This window comes from Dipodomys merriami, unplaced genomic scaffold, assembly GCF_024711535.1.
Source record: "Dipodomys merriami isolate MVZ:Mamm:240054 unplaced genomic scaffold, mDipMer1.0.p SCAF_5, whole genome shotgun sequence".
NCBI lineage: Eukaryota > Metazoa > Chordata > Mammalia > Rodentia > Heteromyidae > Dipodomys > Dipodomys merriami.
The window spans coordinates 41,595,879-41,609,552 of record NW_027206068.1 but is presented as its reverse complement, the minus strand read 5'-3'; the positions used below and the strand labels follow the sequence as shown (position 1 = coordinate 41,609,552).

At 34.6% G+C, this 13,674-nt stretch overlaps 1 protein-coding gene across 1 annotated transcript in view; it reads right to left on the bottom strand.

Moving 5' to 3' along the window:
- The window catches only part of Vps50 (VPS50 subunit of EARP/GARPII complex), a 103,375-nt gene that overhangs the window by 44,063 nt on the left and 45,638 nt on the right, over positions 1-13,674 (bottom strand). Inside the window, exons 13-16 of the mRNA XM_069996505.1 lie at positions 9,808-9,940; positions 5,829-5,920; positions 2,825-2,919; positions 2,428-2,526 (exon numbers count right to left, since the gene is read on the bottom strand). Of these exons, the coding sequence (XP_069852606.1) occupies positions 2,428-2,526; positions 2,825-2,919; positions 5,829-5,920; positions 9,808-9,940 (419 nt within the window). The remainder of the gene's footprint in view (positions 1-2,427; positions 2,527-2,824; positions 2,920-5,828; positions 5,921-9,807; positions 9,941-13,674) is intronic.

Genomic DNA, 13,674 nt, shown 5'->3' with positions numbered 1-13,674 from the left:
CTAAGAATGTCCCAAAATATTGAGGCCATTATACACGGATTATAAGTTAAATAAAACAGAGATAGATGTACCAAATAGGTATTTCAAAAATGACAATAAAAAGAAACAAAAGAATTGAATTATCATACTAGAATGATTTACAGTTCTGGAGGCCAACAATCCAAAATTCTGTATCAATGAATTGAAATCAAGGAGTTCGGAGTCTGCACTCTACTACAGAGTGGCTGAACAAGTTTACATTCCCACCAACAGTGTAGTAGCCTTCCCTTTTGACCACATCCCTGCCAGCACTGTTATTATTTCTTGTTTCTTTATTGTCTTTCCTTTGGTTTATGCCCCATTGTCACTATTTTTTATTTCTGTACCCTTGTATGTAAGTTTATAAGATTTGGGGAAGGGAAAGGGAATCACAGAAATGGCAGGACAATGTAACAGTGATAGTCACTAGACATTATGTTGGAAATTAACTTTACAACTTGCAGGGGAAGGAAGTCAGAGGGGAGGGAAAACCAGAGAAAATGAGGGAAAGTGTTAACACTGTTCAAAAATAAATGTACTCATTACCTTAGTTATGTAACTAACCCCTCTTTTTATCACCTATACAATAAAGAAAATGTACATTTTATGTGCTAATGATGGAACCTGAATCTTGCATGTGTTCTACCATTCAACAACCTCTTTAGCATCTCTTCACAAACTTAACATGATCACACCTGTAGGTATTTTTTATAAGTAAGTTAACATTTATAGTTTCTAGCTATTTAGACCTGATATTTGTTGTTTTTGTGCTGAGGAGAAAAGAGGGTGTTATTTTTTTCCCAACATTTTCTGAAAGGAAAAACCTTTTATATATCAACAGAATTTTTTCTCATTAAAAAGATAGGTACATCTGTCGATGTACTTTTAGGGTCTTTGAAAACATTTGATAAACATTGAAAATTACAGTAATTAGAAATCTGATGCACATTCTATAACTAGAATGTTTTGACAATTACACATTGCTATATAATTTCTATGTCATTATTGTTGAAATTGGAATATTGTGCTTTTTAAAGTTTTGTAATTTCTAGTGAAAGAATGGTAGGTTGGGGTGTATATAATCTATGAGTACATGAACATAAAGTTGGAATAAAACTGATAATTCTGAAAGCTTGTTCAGAAAATATGACCATGCCACATTTTATAAAACTGCCATGCATAACATGAATAGAATTCCTAAATAGATGATATTCCTCCAAAAAGTAGACTGCTTTTGTATACCTTTTTTATGCCTGTATCTTAATAATAATCACCTAACTATGTACTTAACACATGAATAATTTGGTTCAAAAACGACTTCATTCTCAAGACCTCTACTTGGTAGGAGAGTACCACGAAACAAAGTATATGTACATGTAAACATTTTTAACCTTTTTTAATTTTATATATTGTACTTATGTGGTACAGTACAGAGTAATTGAACCCAAGGCCTTATGCATGCTAGGCAAGCACTCCACCACTAAGCCACATTTCCAGTCCACATTTAAACATTTTTAAGAAAATGAAAACACACTTGATCTATATTTCATCACATCTGTACCCAAATATATTTAACAAATGATTAATCATTGGTTTGATGCCCAATAATCTCTTCCCTGATATAGCATATTATCACTGTGAGCAGGTATTAACTGTGAACAAAGAGAAAAAGGAGAATTTCACATTTTCACTCTCTGGCACCAAAATAACAATAACAAAAGTAAAGGTTTAGAATAAAAAGTAAACTGTAACTCAAACAACAAAATATATGTCAAATTATGACAGAATATATTCTTTTTAAACATAGCTCTGGATCTGGTTTCTATCAGTAAGGATCTAATATGCTAGCTTTCTCTCTCAGTTGAACACTGGTTTAAACAAGTAGACATTCTGATATATAAGTACCCCTTCCCACCTTCCCCCACCAAAACCATTCCTATCATCCTTTTTAAAGTCAACAGTGATGGTTTTGCAAAATAACAGAGCACACAATCTTGGCTTTGCATCTAGACTCTTGGGAGTATCACATCTTCTACTCTAAAATACTTCTTACACCAAAGACTAAGAAGAGGATACCTCACTGATTACAATCTCTATGGCATGACACAGAGGCCAAATTCTTTCAGTAAACTATGATGTAGTGATTATTTTCTTTAGTCCTAAAGAAATACATTCAAAATTTAATTCAGTACTTTAAGCCTGCAAGACAAAAATATACTAAGATTTTCAATGAATAAGAAAGAATGTTTTATCATATATTAGATGAAACATTTTTAGCTTTATGAAAAGAGCTAGGAAGAACGTATTTAAGTATAAACAGTATGGTTTTAAAACAATGCTGTAACAGTAAACATAAGCCTAAAGTATTCTCATTACTTAAATTTATTCATATTGCATTAGAATTCTTACCTATGATAGTTCTTGAAATAATTGACACTCTGTTTTCTAATAGACTCTTGTAAAACTTCAGATTTGCTACCACAAAATTCTTCTCCAACCTGCATCAACCTAATTAGACAAAAAGTTTATGTAAATTTCAGCAAATATCTCACAAAGAAGTTGGATGTTCTTTGTACAAAGATAGCAAGCAATAAAACCTTGTTTATTGCAAAGAATTCTACAGATTACAAAATTCAAACTGCTTAGCATATTCACAAACCAACCCAGCAACAATTAGTTTTGAGTGTACAATTATCTTCATTTGCATGAAGAAGTTAGACATAATAACTAATTAATTCCTCATTTCTGTGATTATTATGGTTGAATGAATCAAACTAAAGATTAAGATAAAAATCTCAAACACTACCTGCTTATTATATCCAAAACAAAGATGAAATCATCGTATTTGAATATAGACAAATCAGTTCCAAGCAAGTAGGTTTTTACTTTTAGCTGAACATCCTATAAGACAAAAAAGATAATCAAAAACTTCAAATATAGAAAATAAGCTCTTAGATCCAATTATTCTAGGTACAGATGAAGATAAGACAAGAATGTGTTCCATTTTTTTTTCCCTCTGAGTTGCTTACACTTACTAATTTTTCTTGTAAAGGGTGACAAAGCAAACTAATAACATAGTCAGTGTGGTTATTCACTATGTGTTAAGCTGTGCCCTGGATGATTGTGAAAGAATAAGCCAGGCTTTAGAGTAAGGTTTAGAGTCCCATCGTCAGCCCTTCCGTAAAAAGGCGTGAACGCTGGGTTGGGAGGACTGGATTAGACATCATAACTAAGGATGATCCTTGGTATACAATAATGATGACAATGATGACAGACTTAGTCTCAAAGCTCATTCATTACTTATATAACTCATTATTTTTATAACTTATTCTTCCAACAATTCTGTTCCATTCTTAACTAAAACTATTTAAGCTAACAACCAATAACTGTCAAGGCAATATTACAGGGACAGTTTCATAAATATCAGATACAAAATAGTAATGACAAGAATCTCACTATAATATAACCAAGTTCTATTAAATGCTATGCTATATGATGTAAAAGACACACACACACAATTGTTTATGAAATACAAACGAAACTTGGAAAAAATAAAAAAAAAATTGAGAGTAATGGAATCAGACAGGAGACCAAATAGTATAAAGATGCTGATTTTCCAAATCAATGTTCAGGTTCAATGAAACTCTAACCAAAATCACAAGACCTTTTCTTTTGATTTCTAAAATTCACATAGAACAAGAGGTAATAACGTTTTATGGTGTGTGTGTGTGTGTGTGTGTGTGTGTGTGTGTGTGTGTGTGTGTGTGTGCGTGCATTTTATGGTGTGTGTGTGTGTGTGTGTGTGTGGTGTATGTGTGTGGTGTGTGTGGTGTATGTGTGTGGTGTGTGTGTGTGTGTGTGTGGTGTGTGTGTGTGGTGTGTGTGTGTGTATGTGTGTGTGTGTGTGTGTCTCCTGGGGCTAGAACTTAGAGTCCATGTACCTCTGTCCCCGAACTTATTTTGTGAAAGGCTAGCACCCTACCATCTGAGCCATAACTCCACTTCCAGCCTTTTTGGGGTAGTTTATTGGAAATAAGAGTATCACAGACTGGCTTTGAACCTCCTAAGTAGGTCTGAGCAACCTATACCTGGCAATAACTTATGGGCTTCAAGTAAGGCTTTCTATAACTGTAACCCCTCTTATTGTATCTGTACAATATGTATTTTAATGTTTTCGTTTCTTTCATGCATATGTTTCTAACGCATTTATAAGATTATTTCTTTGTTGCTTTGTATGTCCCTCCCCCACAGTGTAACCCCCGCTTTCACTATATTTGATGTCAGTATAACATATGGAGGAGATGGGGGCAAACAAGTCGTTTAAGGATTCAGGTGGACCTGTTGCAACAATGAGAAGTACAAAATGTCATGTCAAAACCAGCTTTACAATGTCGGTGGCGGGGGTAGGGGGGTATAATTGGGTGGGGGGAGGGGGGAGGCTGGGAAGGGAGGTGAAGGGTAAACAAAGGAGGAGGCTGCAATGCTTGGTAAGAAATGTATGCATTATCCTGCCCATGTAATTGTAGCCCCTCTGTACAGTATGTTCTCAAATAAAATAAAATAATATTAAAAAATAAATAAAAAAAATAAAAAAATAAAATAAAAAAATTTAAAGGCTTTGTAAAAATTGAATAAAAGTTAAGGTAATGTTGGAAGACTTGTACTGTCTATATAGAGTTATCGATACAGGGTTTTTAATCAACCTTATTTAAAGCAAATAATGTTAGTAATGTATCAATTATCCACAAAAACCATTAAGGACCAACAACAAAAAAAGCACATTAAATGTTCCAGGTAATAGTGCTTGTAGTTTAAATATTATATGATTATAATTATCAGATGAATTTGTAACTGAACATTACATGGAGTTTTTAAGAATAAAGATAGCATATAAGAATTCACGAAAGGCAATAGTTTGATATAAAAATGCTAACCATCTGCACAGTGAAAATAAGTAAACCTAAGTAAAAATAACATAAATAGCAAATAAGTTATTAAATATTACCACATAAATAATCATAAAGTATATAAATAATATGCAAAATTGCAACATTAATAAAATTTCAAATACTAAATCTAATGAAAACTATCTCTCAAACAAAAAAAGAACACATTTCTACATTTACAGAAGAAACAACTGTAATATTTAAAATATAGCATATATTATATTACATCCCGGTAGTGGAGTATGTGACAACATCCCAAATCAATTCATTACTATTTCCATCAAATTTTACCTGCTGGCTATCTTAACAAAAAAGAATTCCTTATTCAAAATTAATGTTTTCAATTATACTGTATTTAGCCTTGTAATTTCAATTTAGTAAACTCAATGAGTTCCTAAAATATGTAAATCTCTGTTCTAAAGCTGAGAATTAGGGCTGGGAATGAAGAGGGAACTGAGCAGTGAGGAGGTAAAGATATTCTAAAGCTGAAACAGTTATCTATACTTAAAAGCATGATGATTTCCATTAACTTGGAAATGCTTACCAAATTCTTCAGTGACAAAGGCTCATCAACCTTACATTTAACTGATTTTCTTGTATCAGTAATGCCATTAGGTTGCCACAATGACTAGAGACTAGCTATAAGAAATGCTAGGTATTTCAAAGTACATATACTGCATTAACAGAAATTCTACCATAGATGCTGTCATTTCAATTCCAATTAAATTGTAGCCTCATTCTGAGGAAAAACTAACATAGGACTAAACCTACAAAGAATACAGAAAACTTTTTAATTCAATTAGCAAAGCAACTTTGACATGAAGATTTCTACTGCTTTTGTAATTTTTTTTTAAAAAACCAAACCTGCCATATTCGTGTAAGTCCATGTTCTAACTTCTTTTTTATGTAGCCACGATCAAAATTAGTTTCTTCAGTACCCATCATATTACTCCCTTCTGAAAATAAAAGATGATATATATTTTTAGAATTTAATTCAGTAAGTTTACCAACTAATAGCCATTTGCAGTCTCATTTTTGTAAACTACATGAAATATATAAATATATAATACATATATACATATATAATACATTTATATGTATATAAATATAATACATATATAAATATTTAATACATATAAAATATACATAAATACATAAAATATAAATACATAAAATATTTACACATTCAAAACAATGTCAAAAAAAGGCACCAGAATTAAACCCATTTGGTAAGACTGATAACGTTAGCCAGTGGAATGCTAAATATACCTCAGACCACTTAACTCGTGTGACTAGAGTAAGAATTCCAACACAGTAGTGTGGTCTCAGTGACTAGGTTATCAATGGTCACATAGTGCTTGTTGATATATAAGTGGACACGCTGGTACTGGGGCATTATAGGATCAAATAATCCAATAATGAATTAATATTCACATCAACCAGAGTTGATGTGTTCCTGCAATGAAATAATGATGAATACTTTTGTATGTTAATTACAATAAGAGCATTCATCATTTTATAGAAATATTCCAACCTTATCTAGTTCAACAAATTAAGACCAATGATCTGCCTTAAATCAAGTTTTCCCTTTTTAAAGCAACAGAGATTGGATCTTAAGCTGCCTAGCTTGGGCCCACAGTTTCCTTTAATGGTAACTTTATCTTTTTATTAAACTCTTTGCCACTTTGAAAAGAATAAAATATAATAACAGAAAATGTATTTATTTGAAGAGATATACCTTTATGTGAATAAAAAAAGCAAAGAATTAATTTAAAGTGAACAATTAACTTTTAGAGTCCTCAAAACTATCAATGGACTGTGAGACTAATCGGAGAACCTGAATACTCAAAACACACAGTTAAGGAATTTTAGCCAAGAAGACTGAATAAGCAAGGCTCAAGTCATTTTATGCTGAATTCAGTACGCTAAGAAATGCATACTAATTGCCTAAAGCGAAAACAGGCTTTACCATGATGAATGTATATACTGACCTCTAACTCCTTTTTAATTTTTAATATTTTTGATACATAGTAATTTAGTACATTTATGAATTCTTATAGTCTTAATTTATATACTAATTCTGTTAGAAACTTGTCCTTCAGGTTACTCTTAAATGATGCACCAGAAAAGAAAATGTTGCTGAAATATTGTTAACACTATCTAAAAAAATATATCCTATCCACATCTAGAAGAAAACTTTATAAAAGGTGCCAAATCTAGATCAACTTTCTGAAAAACTGTATCCTTAAAGAGCTAGGAATATCACTTTTGATTTGGCCTGGTTCTGTTCTCAGTACTGAACCTTGAACCCAGGGTTTTGCAGATGTAAGTGTAAGGTCTGTACAGGACATCTCCCTACCTCTTGGCTAAGATTCCGCCCAGCATCTGTTACCTAGGTAACTAGCAGTCCTGGAAGCAGTCACTTTCCCCTCCTGGGCCACCTCTGGTCATGTGCCTCCCATCTGACCTTAGGAGGGTCGCCACACCTCTTCCTGTCCATGGCCTAGATAAGTCCTGGCCATGGGGTAGGTCCACCCTTCCTTTTCAGCCGTGCCTCTCCACCATGCATGGTGGGAGCAGCAGTTTGGTAAATAAATTTTTCCTGCCTGAATAGTGTGTGATGTTCTCTTCATCAGCTATCTAATGAAACCTACCTATTTAATATACCCTATAATAAGTGGATGCTGCATCTCAGCATCCTGCTGGCCTGCAATCCTAGCTCAGTGCCTACTACCTCTCTTTTCTCCTCCTTCTCTCCCTTTACCCTCCCTGACAATATTTCTCAGTGAATGAAAATCCATCCATAGAACTTTCCTTTTTTGTTTTGCTTTCTGTGTTTATAATCATTTTATGAATCAAGACAAAGATTAAACTTTTATTTTGTAGCTGGGTGCTAGTAGCTCACACCTGTAATCTAAGCTACTCAGGAGGCTGAGATCTGAGGATCACAGTTCAAAGCCAGCCTAAGCAAGAAAAGTCTGTAAGACTTTCATCTCCAATTAACCACCAGAAAACCAGAAGCGGTACTGTGGCTCAAGTGGTAAAGCACTTGCCTTGAGCTGAAAAGCTCAGGAATGGAGTTCAAGCCCAACAACTGACCAAAAAAAAAAAAAAAAAAAAAAAAGAAACCTATCAATGCCTCTATCAGGAATATTGAGGGTTTCTTGAACTACCCAGTCACAGAAGCCAAGCACCTCAGAAACTATAAGTTACTAAAAATTTTGAATAGTTTACATTAAATTGTACATGATACAACTGAATGCAATATAATTTTATGACTTCTTTCCATACTAAACAAAATGCTGATAAAATCATTTGTTGCTCTTACACATATTGTGAATACTTCATCTTTTTTGTTGTTGTTATTGTTGTTGGTCTTTTTTGTTGTTGGTGGTGGTGGTGGTGGTCATGGGCCTGAACTCTGGGCCTGGGCACTGTCCCTCAGCTATTCAGCTCAGGCTAGCGCTCTACCACTTGAGCCATAGCACAACTTCTGGCTTTTTCTGCTTATGTGGTGCTGAGGAATCTAACCAAGGGCCTCATGCATGCAAGGCAAGCACTCTACCACTAAGCCACCTTCCCAACACCCTGAATAGTTAATCTTGACTGTTGTTTAAAGACTAATCACTTATATATAATTATACCAATGAGGCAATTTAAATAGAATGCCTAGTAAATACAGTAATTTCTTAGCCTTGTTCTTTATTGTTTGGTTGTCTATACTACAGTCATTTATAATTGTGCTTTCCATTTAAAGATTCTTAATTATTGTATAAAGTTCAAAGTCGTCTTGCATTTTCAACAAGGAAAAGATCAATATGGTGATAAATTTTTTTTTTGAGAGAGAGGGTGCATCATAAGTCTTTATTGGAAAGCTGGCAAACACAGGTGGATTCTTGTCACAAAGACCTGCAGCCCCTCAAATATACTTAACACTGTCAGAAAACCGAGCCATGAGAGCAAGAGAGGAAAGAAAGAGCAGAAGAACAATACCAACAAACCAGATCAACTCCAATGGAGAGCTGAAGTGGAACACCATGGTGACCAGAAGGGAATCAGGAAACAGGAGACACTAGACATGAGGCATGGTGCCTGATAAATTCTTAAGAGTCTAACCTTATTAGTACAACCTAGACATTAGTAAAACAGATTAACAATGAGCATTTATTTTGGATTTCATAGTAAGTTTGGATGGTCTGATGGGGCTTACCTGGTTCATAAGAGCACACATACACACACACACACACACACACACACACACACACACACATACAAACACACATACATGCACATGCACACACGCACGCACACACACATACACACACACTTAAAACAAGTTCTTTCCAAATAATTCACTCCTAAGGCCAATAGCACCTTCTCCCATAAGCGTGTACTAACAGCCACTTAAAAGTCCTTTGGCCAACCAGGCATCAGTGGCTCATGTCTACAATCCTAGCTTCTCGGGAGGCTGCAATGTGACGATCACAGTTCAAAGCCAGCCTAAGCAGGAAAGTCCATCAAACTCTTATCTCCAATTAACCACCAGAAAACTGAAGTGGAGCTGTGACTCAAGTATTAAGAGAGCTAGTCGCTAGTCTTGAGCAAAAAGAGCTCAGGGACAGTGCCCAGGGTCTGAGTTCAAGCCCCAGAGTTCAAGCAGCAAAAAAAAAAAAAGTCCTTTAGGCCAATGAATCCCCAAAGACAATGGAGCTTTGTATAGCTAAAACATGTCTTTCACATTTACTCCGTAATCACTAATATCTAAAATTCTCAAGGTATTTCCCTTTCCTTTTTCTCTTGCTCCAGGAATAGTTCATATTGTTATAGTCCAATTCTTTCATACCAGAAGCTGTAGTTGCATCCTCATTGTCGTGCTTTTCATGCCACTCCATGGTCCTGTAGTAGCTGAGCATAACTTCCCACAGTGCTTTACACAGGTCTGCCAGGCAGGGAATGTAGCTGTCTGGTGTAACATGCTGAAGAAAATGAACACAAGCTAATTTTTAAAACACTTGACATTAATTAAAATGATCCATTATAAATTGAATTCATTAAAATTAGAGATAAGAAATGTTCTTCCATCATTATATTTATAGAAAAAACTCAATAGTAAAAAATTCTTCTGAAGCCATTTCCATTTCAGTATTTTTTTTAAAGTATTCATCAGAAAAAGCAACCTATGCAGTATGAACCAACTGAAGTCCCAGAACCATAGTTTTTAAGAAATCACTGAATTAGCAAGTATTCTCATAACAGCTCCTATACAGAAGGGAGCTAAATTCAGCTAAGACTGGCCTCCTTCTTTTTGGAACCGTGTATTGCAGATTAAAATCTGTCCTAAGTACTTAAGAGTATTGCTATGACCTCATCTTCCCTCAGTTGATGAGGCTGTGAAGAAACATTCCATACACTGCTGGTAGGAATGCAAAACTACAACCACAAGAAAGAACTTGGCACACATAACAAAAGAGCTTATGGGTTTCCCCTTCGAGCAGAAACCACACTCTGAGAAATTTATCCTGAAGACATATCTCCAACAATATGGAATACATGCACATAAGCCTATTCATTTAAGGTTTATTTGCAACCACAAAGTAATATTCAAACAGTTGATGGATTAAAAACTATCACTCACACACATGAAAGAATATTATGCAGTAGAGAAAAACAACTTGAAGAATTTCCAATGCTTACTTTTATAAATACTACCATTATTATGAAGTAGTCTTAATGTTTTTCCTTTGTTGATGTATTATACCAAACACATACTCTGAAAACAATACTGATGAAAAGGTCAGGAAAAAGGTAAAACCAGATAGCAAAGGAAATTTTAAAAACCCACTGAGTTCTGTATGGTCCATAACCCAAAAAAATGATTCACTCAAATACAGGCACTCCTCTACAAGTCTATTTTCTTCAACTTTATGTTCCTATTGTATGAATGTATCTCAAATTTCTTTCTGGTAGATGAGACAAAGGCTGTTAATAGACAGTTTTTCCAAAGACAAATATATGACTATACAAATAACTGTGTTATAGTACACCGATTAATTTCTCTAATACTTGTCAGAGTTAAACAATCCAGAAAATTAAAACTTGGCATGTACTACCTTCCATTCTCCAGCCAATCATTGCCTCACTACCATATTTGCTTATTTATTTGAGAAAAAGAAAGAAGTCAAATTGAAGATTTGCTGAACTTTAATGGATTTAGTCACACACATATATACATACACATATGTGAATTTTTTTAAAGAACAAGCTTAAAATATTCAGTGAAGTTACAGCAAGCTTTTTTCCCCTCATTAATTCCAGTATAAATGATTATCAGTTCCAACTAAACCACTAAGCTCACCTAAAAGTCTCTCACAAAACCCCACCTTTATTATTTCCATATATATTCATATGTACAAGCAGAAGACCGTATGTTCAACACCAGGTAACAAGATGATAATCTAAAAGAAAAACATATAGATATACCACTTTACAAATAGGTATCTATCAGTTTCAGAGGAAGCCAAATTAGGATAGATTAAAAAAAAAAAAACACTCTTTCCTAAAGGTATATGTGCAGATATGTTTATCTCTATACTCGAAGACTATGCTCGGAATAAATACTTGAAGACTATGCTGAGAATAAACTAGTTATTCTGGGTGAAACGGGACAACCTTCCACTGTAACATGCAACCAACTGGTGCCAAAACTTCACACCCACAAATGCTTATCATGCTTTTAATATTGTGAACTTAATATCAATTGCAATTAGCACTTTCTAATTATAAAAATCCCCTCCAAATTCCAAACAAGAAATGTTATTATACAGCTACCATGACCAAAGAGATTCAGAAAACCAACAAATATGCAGTAACAATGTAATAATAATAATAATAATAATAATAATAAAGGACAGGCCAAGAAGAGCTGAACTTCAGAACTAAGAGCTCATACAACAGATGTTTCACCTCTTCCACCTGCAGTGTGACAGAGAGGCCTAGCCAAGGAATCCCAGTCACCTGATGTGAGATGACAATCCAACCTGAGACAGACCTGGAACTTCCTGTCATTGGCTTGTCATTCGCACTGCCTACCATGAAAATCCAACAAGTTACAATTAAAGGAAGACACAACATAAGATCACAATTTCTGGAATAGGAAGCACTACATCCCAGTTATAAGTTTGGGAGATAGCAAAGGAAGTAATTAATGAATCAATTTAGAAAATATTCTCATAGCAAAACATCCTAAAAATGAAATGTCTTGGAGGTTGTTTTTTTTAAATAAATAAGAACTTTTTTTTTTTGGTTGGTTGGTTGTGGGGCTTGAACTCTGGAGCCTGGGTGCTGACCCTGAGCTCTTCACCTCAAGGTGAGTGCTCTACCACTTGAGCCACAGCACCACTATAAACAAAAATTTTTCATGAACAGTATTTCTCTGTGGTCTATAGCTAATTTCCTACCTTAAATGAAAGTGAGTGAAAAAGAGAAAAGGTTATTATAGCCTTTGAAAAATACTTAAGTGTATAGTATGTGTGTCCGTGTTATGTTGTGCTTGTCTGTGTGTGTGTGTGTGTGTGTGTGTGTGTGTGTGTGTGTGTGTGTGTGTGTGTGTGTGTGTGTGTGTGTGTGTGTGTGTGTGTGTGTGTGTGTGTGTGTGTGTGTGTGTGTGTGTGTGTGTGTGTTATTACTGGGGTTTAAATGCAGTCCTCTAACTTGAGTCATGCTACTTCCCTATCCCTCTCCTCTCCATCCCCCTCCCTGAGCCTTTTTTTAATGTTTATGTATTTTTTTTATAGGTCTCACTGTTCGCTTTGGACTGTAATCTTGTACTACCCTGTAGCTGGGACTATAGGTCATGTATCATGACTAGCTTATTGGTTGAGTTAGCTCACTTCTTGCCTAAGCTAGCATGGAACTGATATCCTTCCATCTCTGCCTCCTGAATAGCTGGGCCTAGGCTACCATACCCACCCTGAGAATTTTCTTTTTTTTTTTTAATGCAGAAAAGAAAAAATATTTTACATAACCCAAGAGTTAAAGAAAATAATCTACAATCTTTATAGAGAAGACATATATGTCTTATAATTTTGATAATTATGTGCAAGGCAACAAATACCTCAGCATTTAAGATGCAGAGATTTTAAAACCCAAATGTTACAATGCAGTAAAAGAGTTACCCAGCATTTCTTCCATGCTATCCCAAGTATTTTTTTTTTCAAACAGAATTCACATTTTGGTCCATAGCAGGCTTCCGACTGAGTTCCTACTTGAATCTCCAGCCTAGCTGTCATGTGAGCTGTGCACACCTGGCTTGTTTCCAGAAATAGAGTCTCATTAACTGTTCCTAGGCTGTTCTCAAACCAAAATCTTCCCAACTCTGCCTCCAGAAAAGTTGAGACTGCAGGTCTGTACCATTAATCCAGTCTTGATAAATGCTTTCACAAAATCCACAGATCTGATCTTCTGTGTCAGCATTACTACTTTAAAGTAATACTCCACTATTGACCATCTCCACCAACCAAACTAATCAGAATTAAAATGATAAAATTAAGTCATCAAAATCAGCAAGTCAGCTTTGATTATAATCAGTAAGTTTAAGTATTTTCAAAGAATAGTATAAATCCAGCAGTAAATAAAGGCAATCTTTCTGAATTTGATGCTCATCCAGAAAGAATGCCATCATTTAAAAGTTATTAAGTGCAAAGTAAAATAA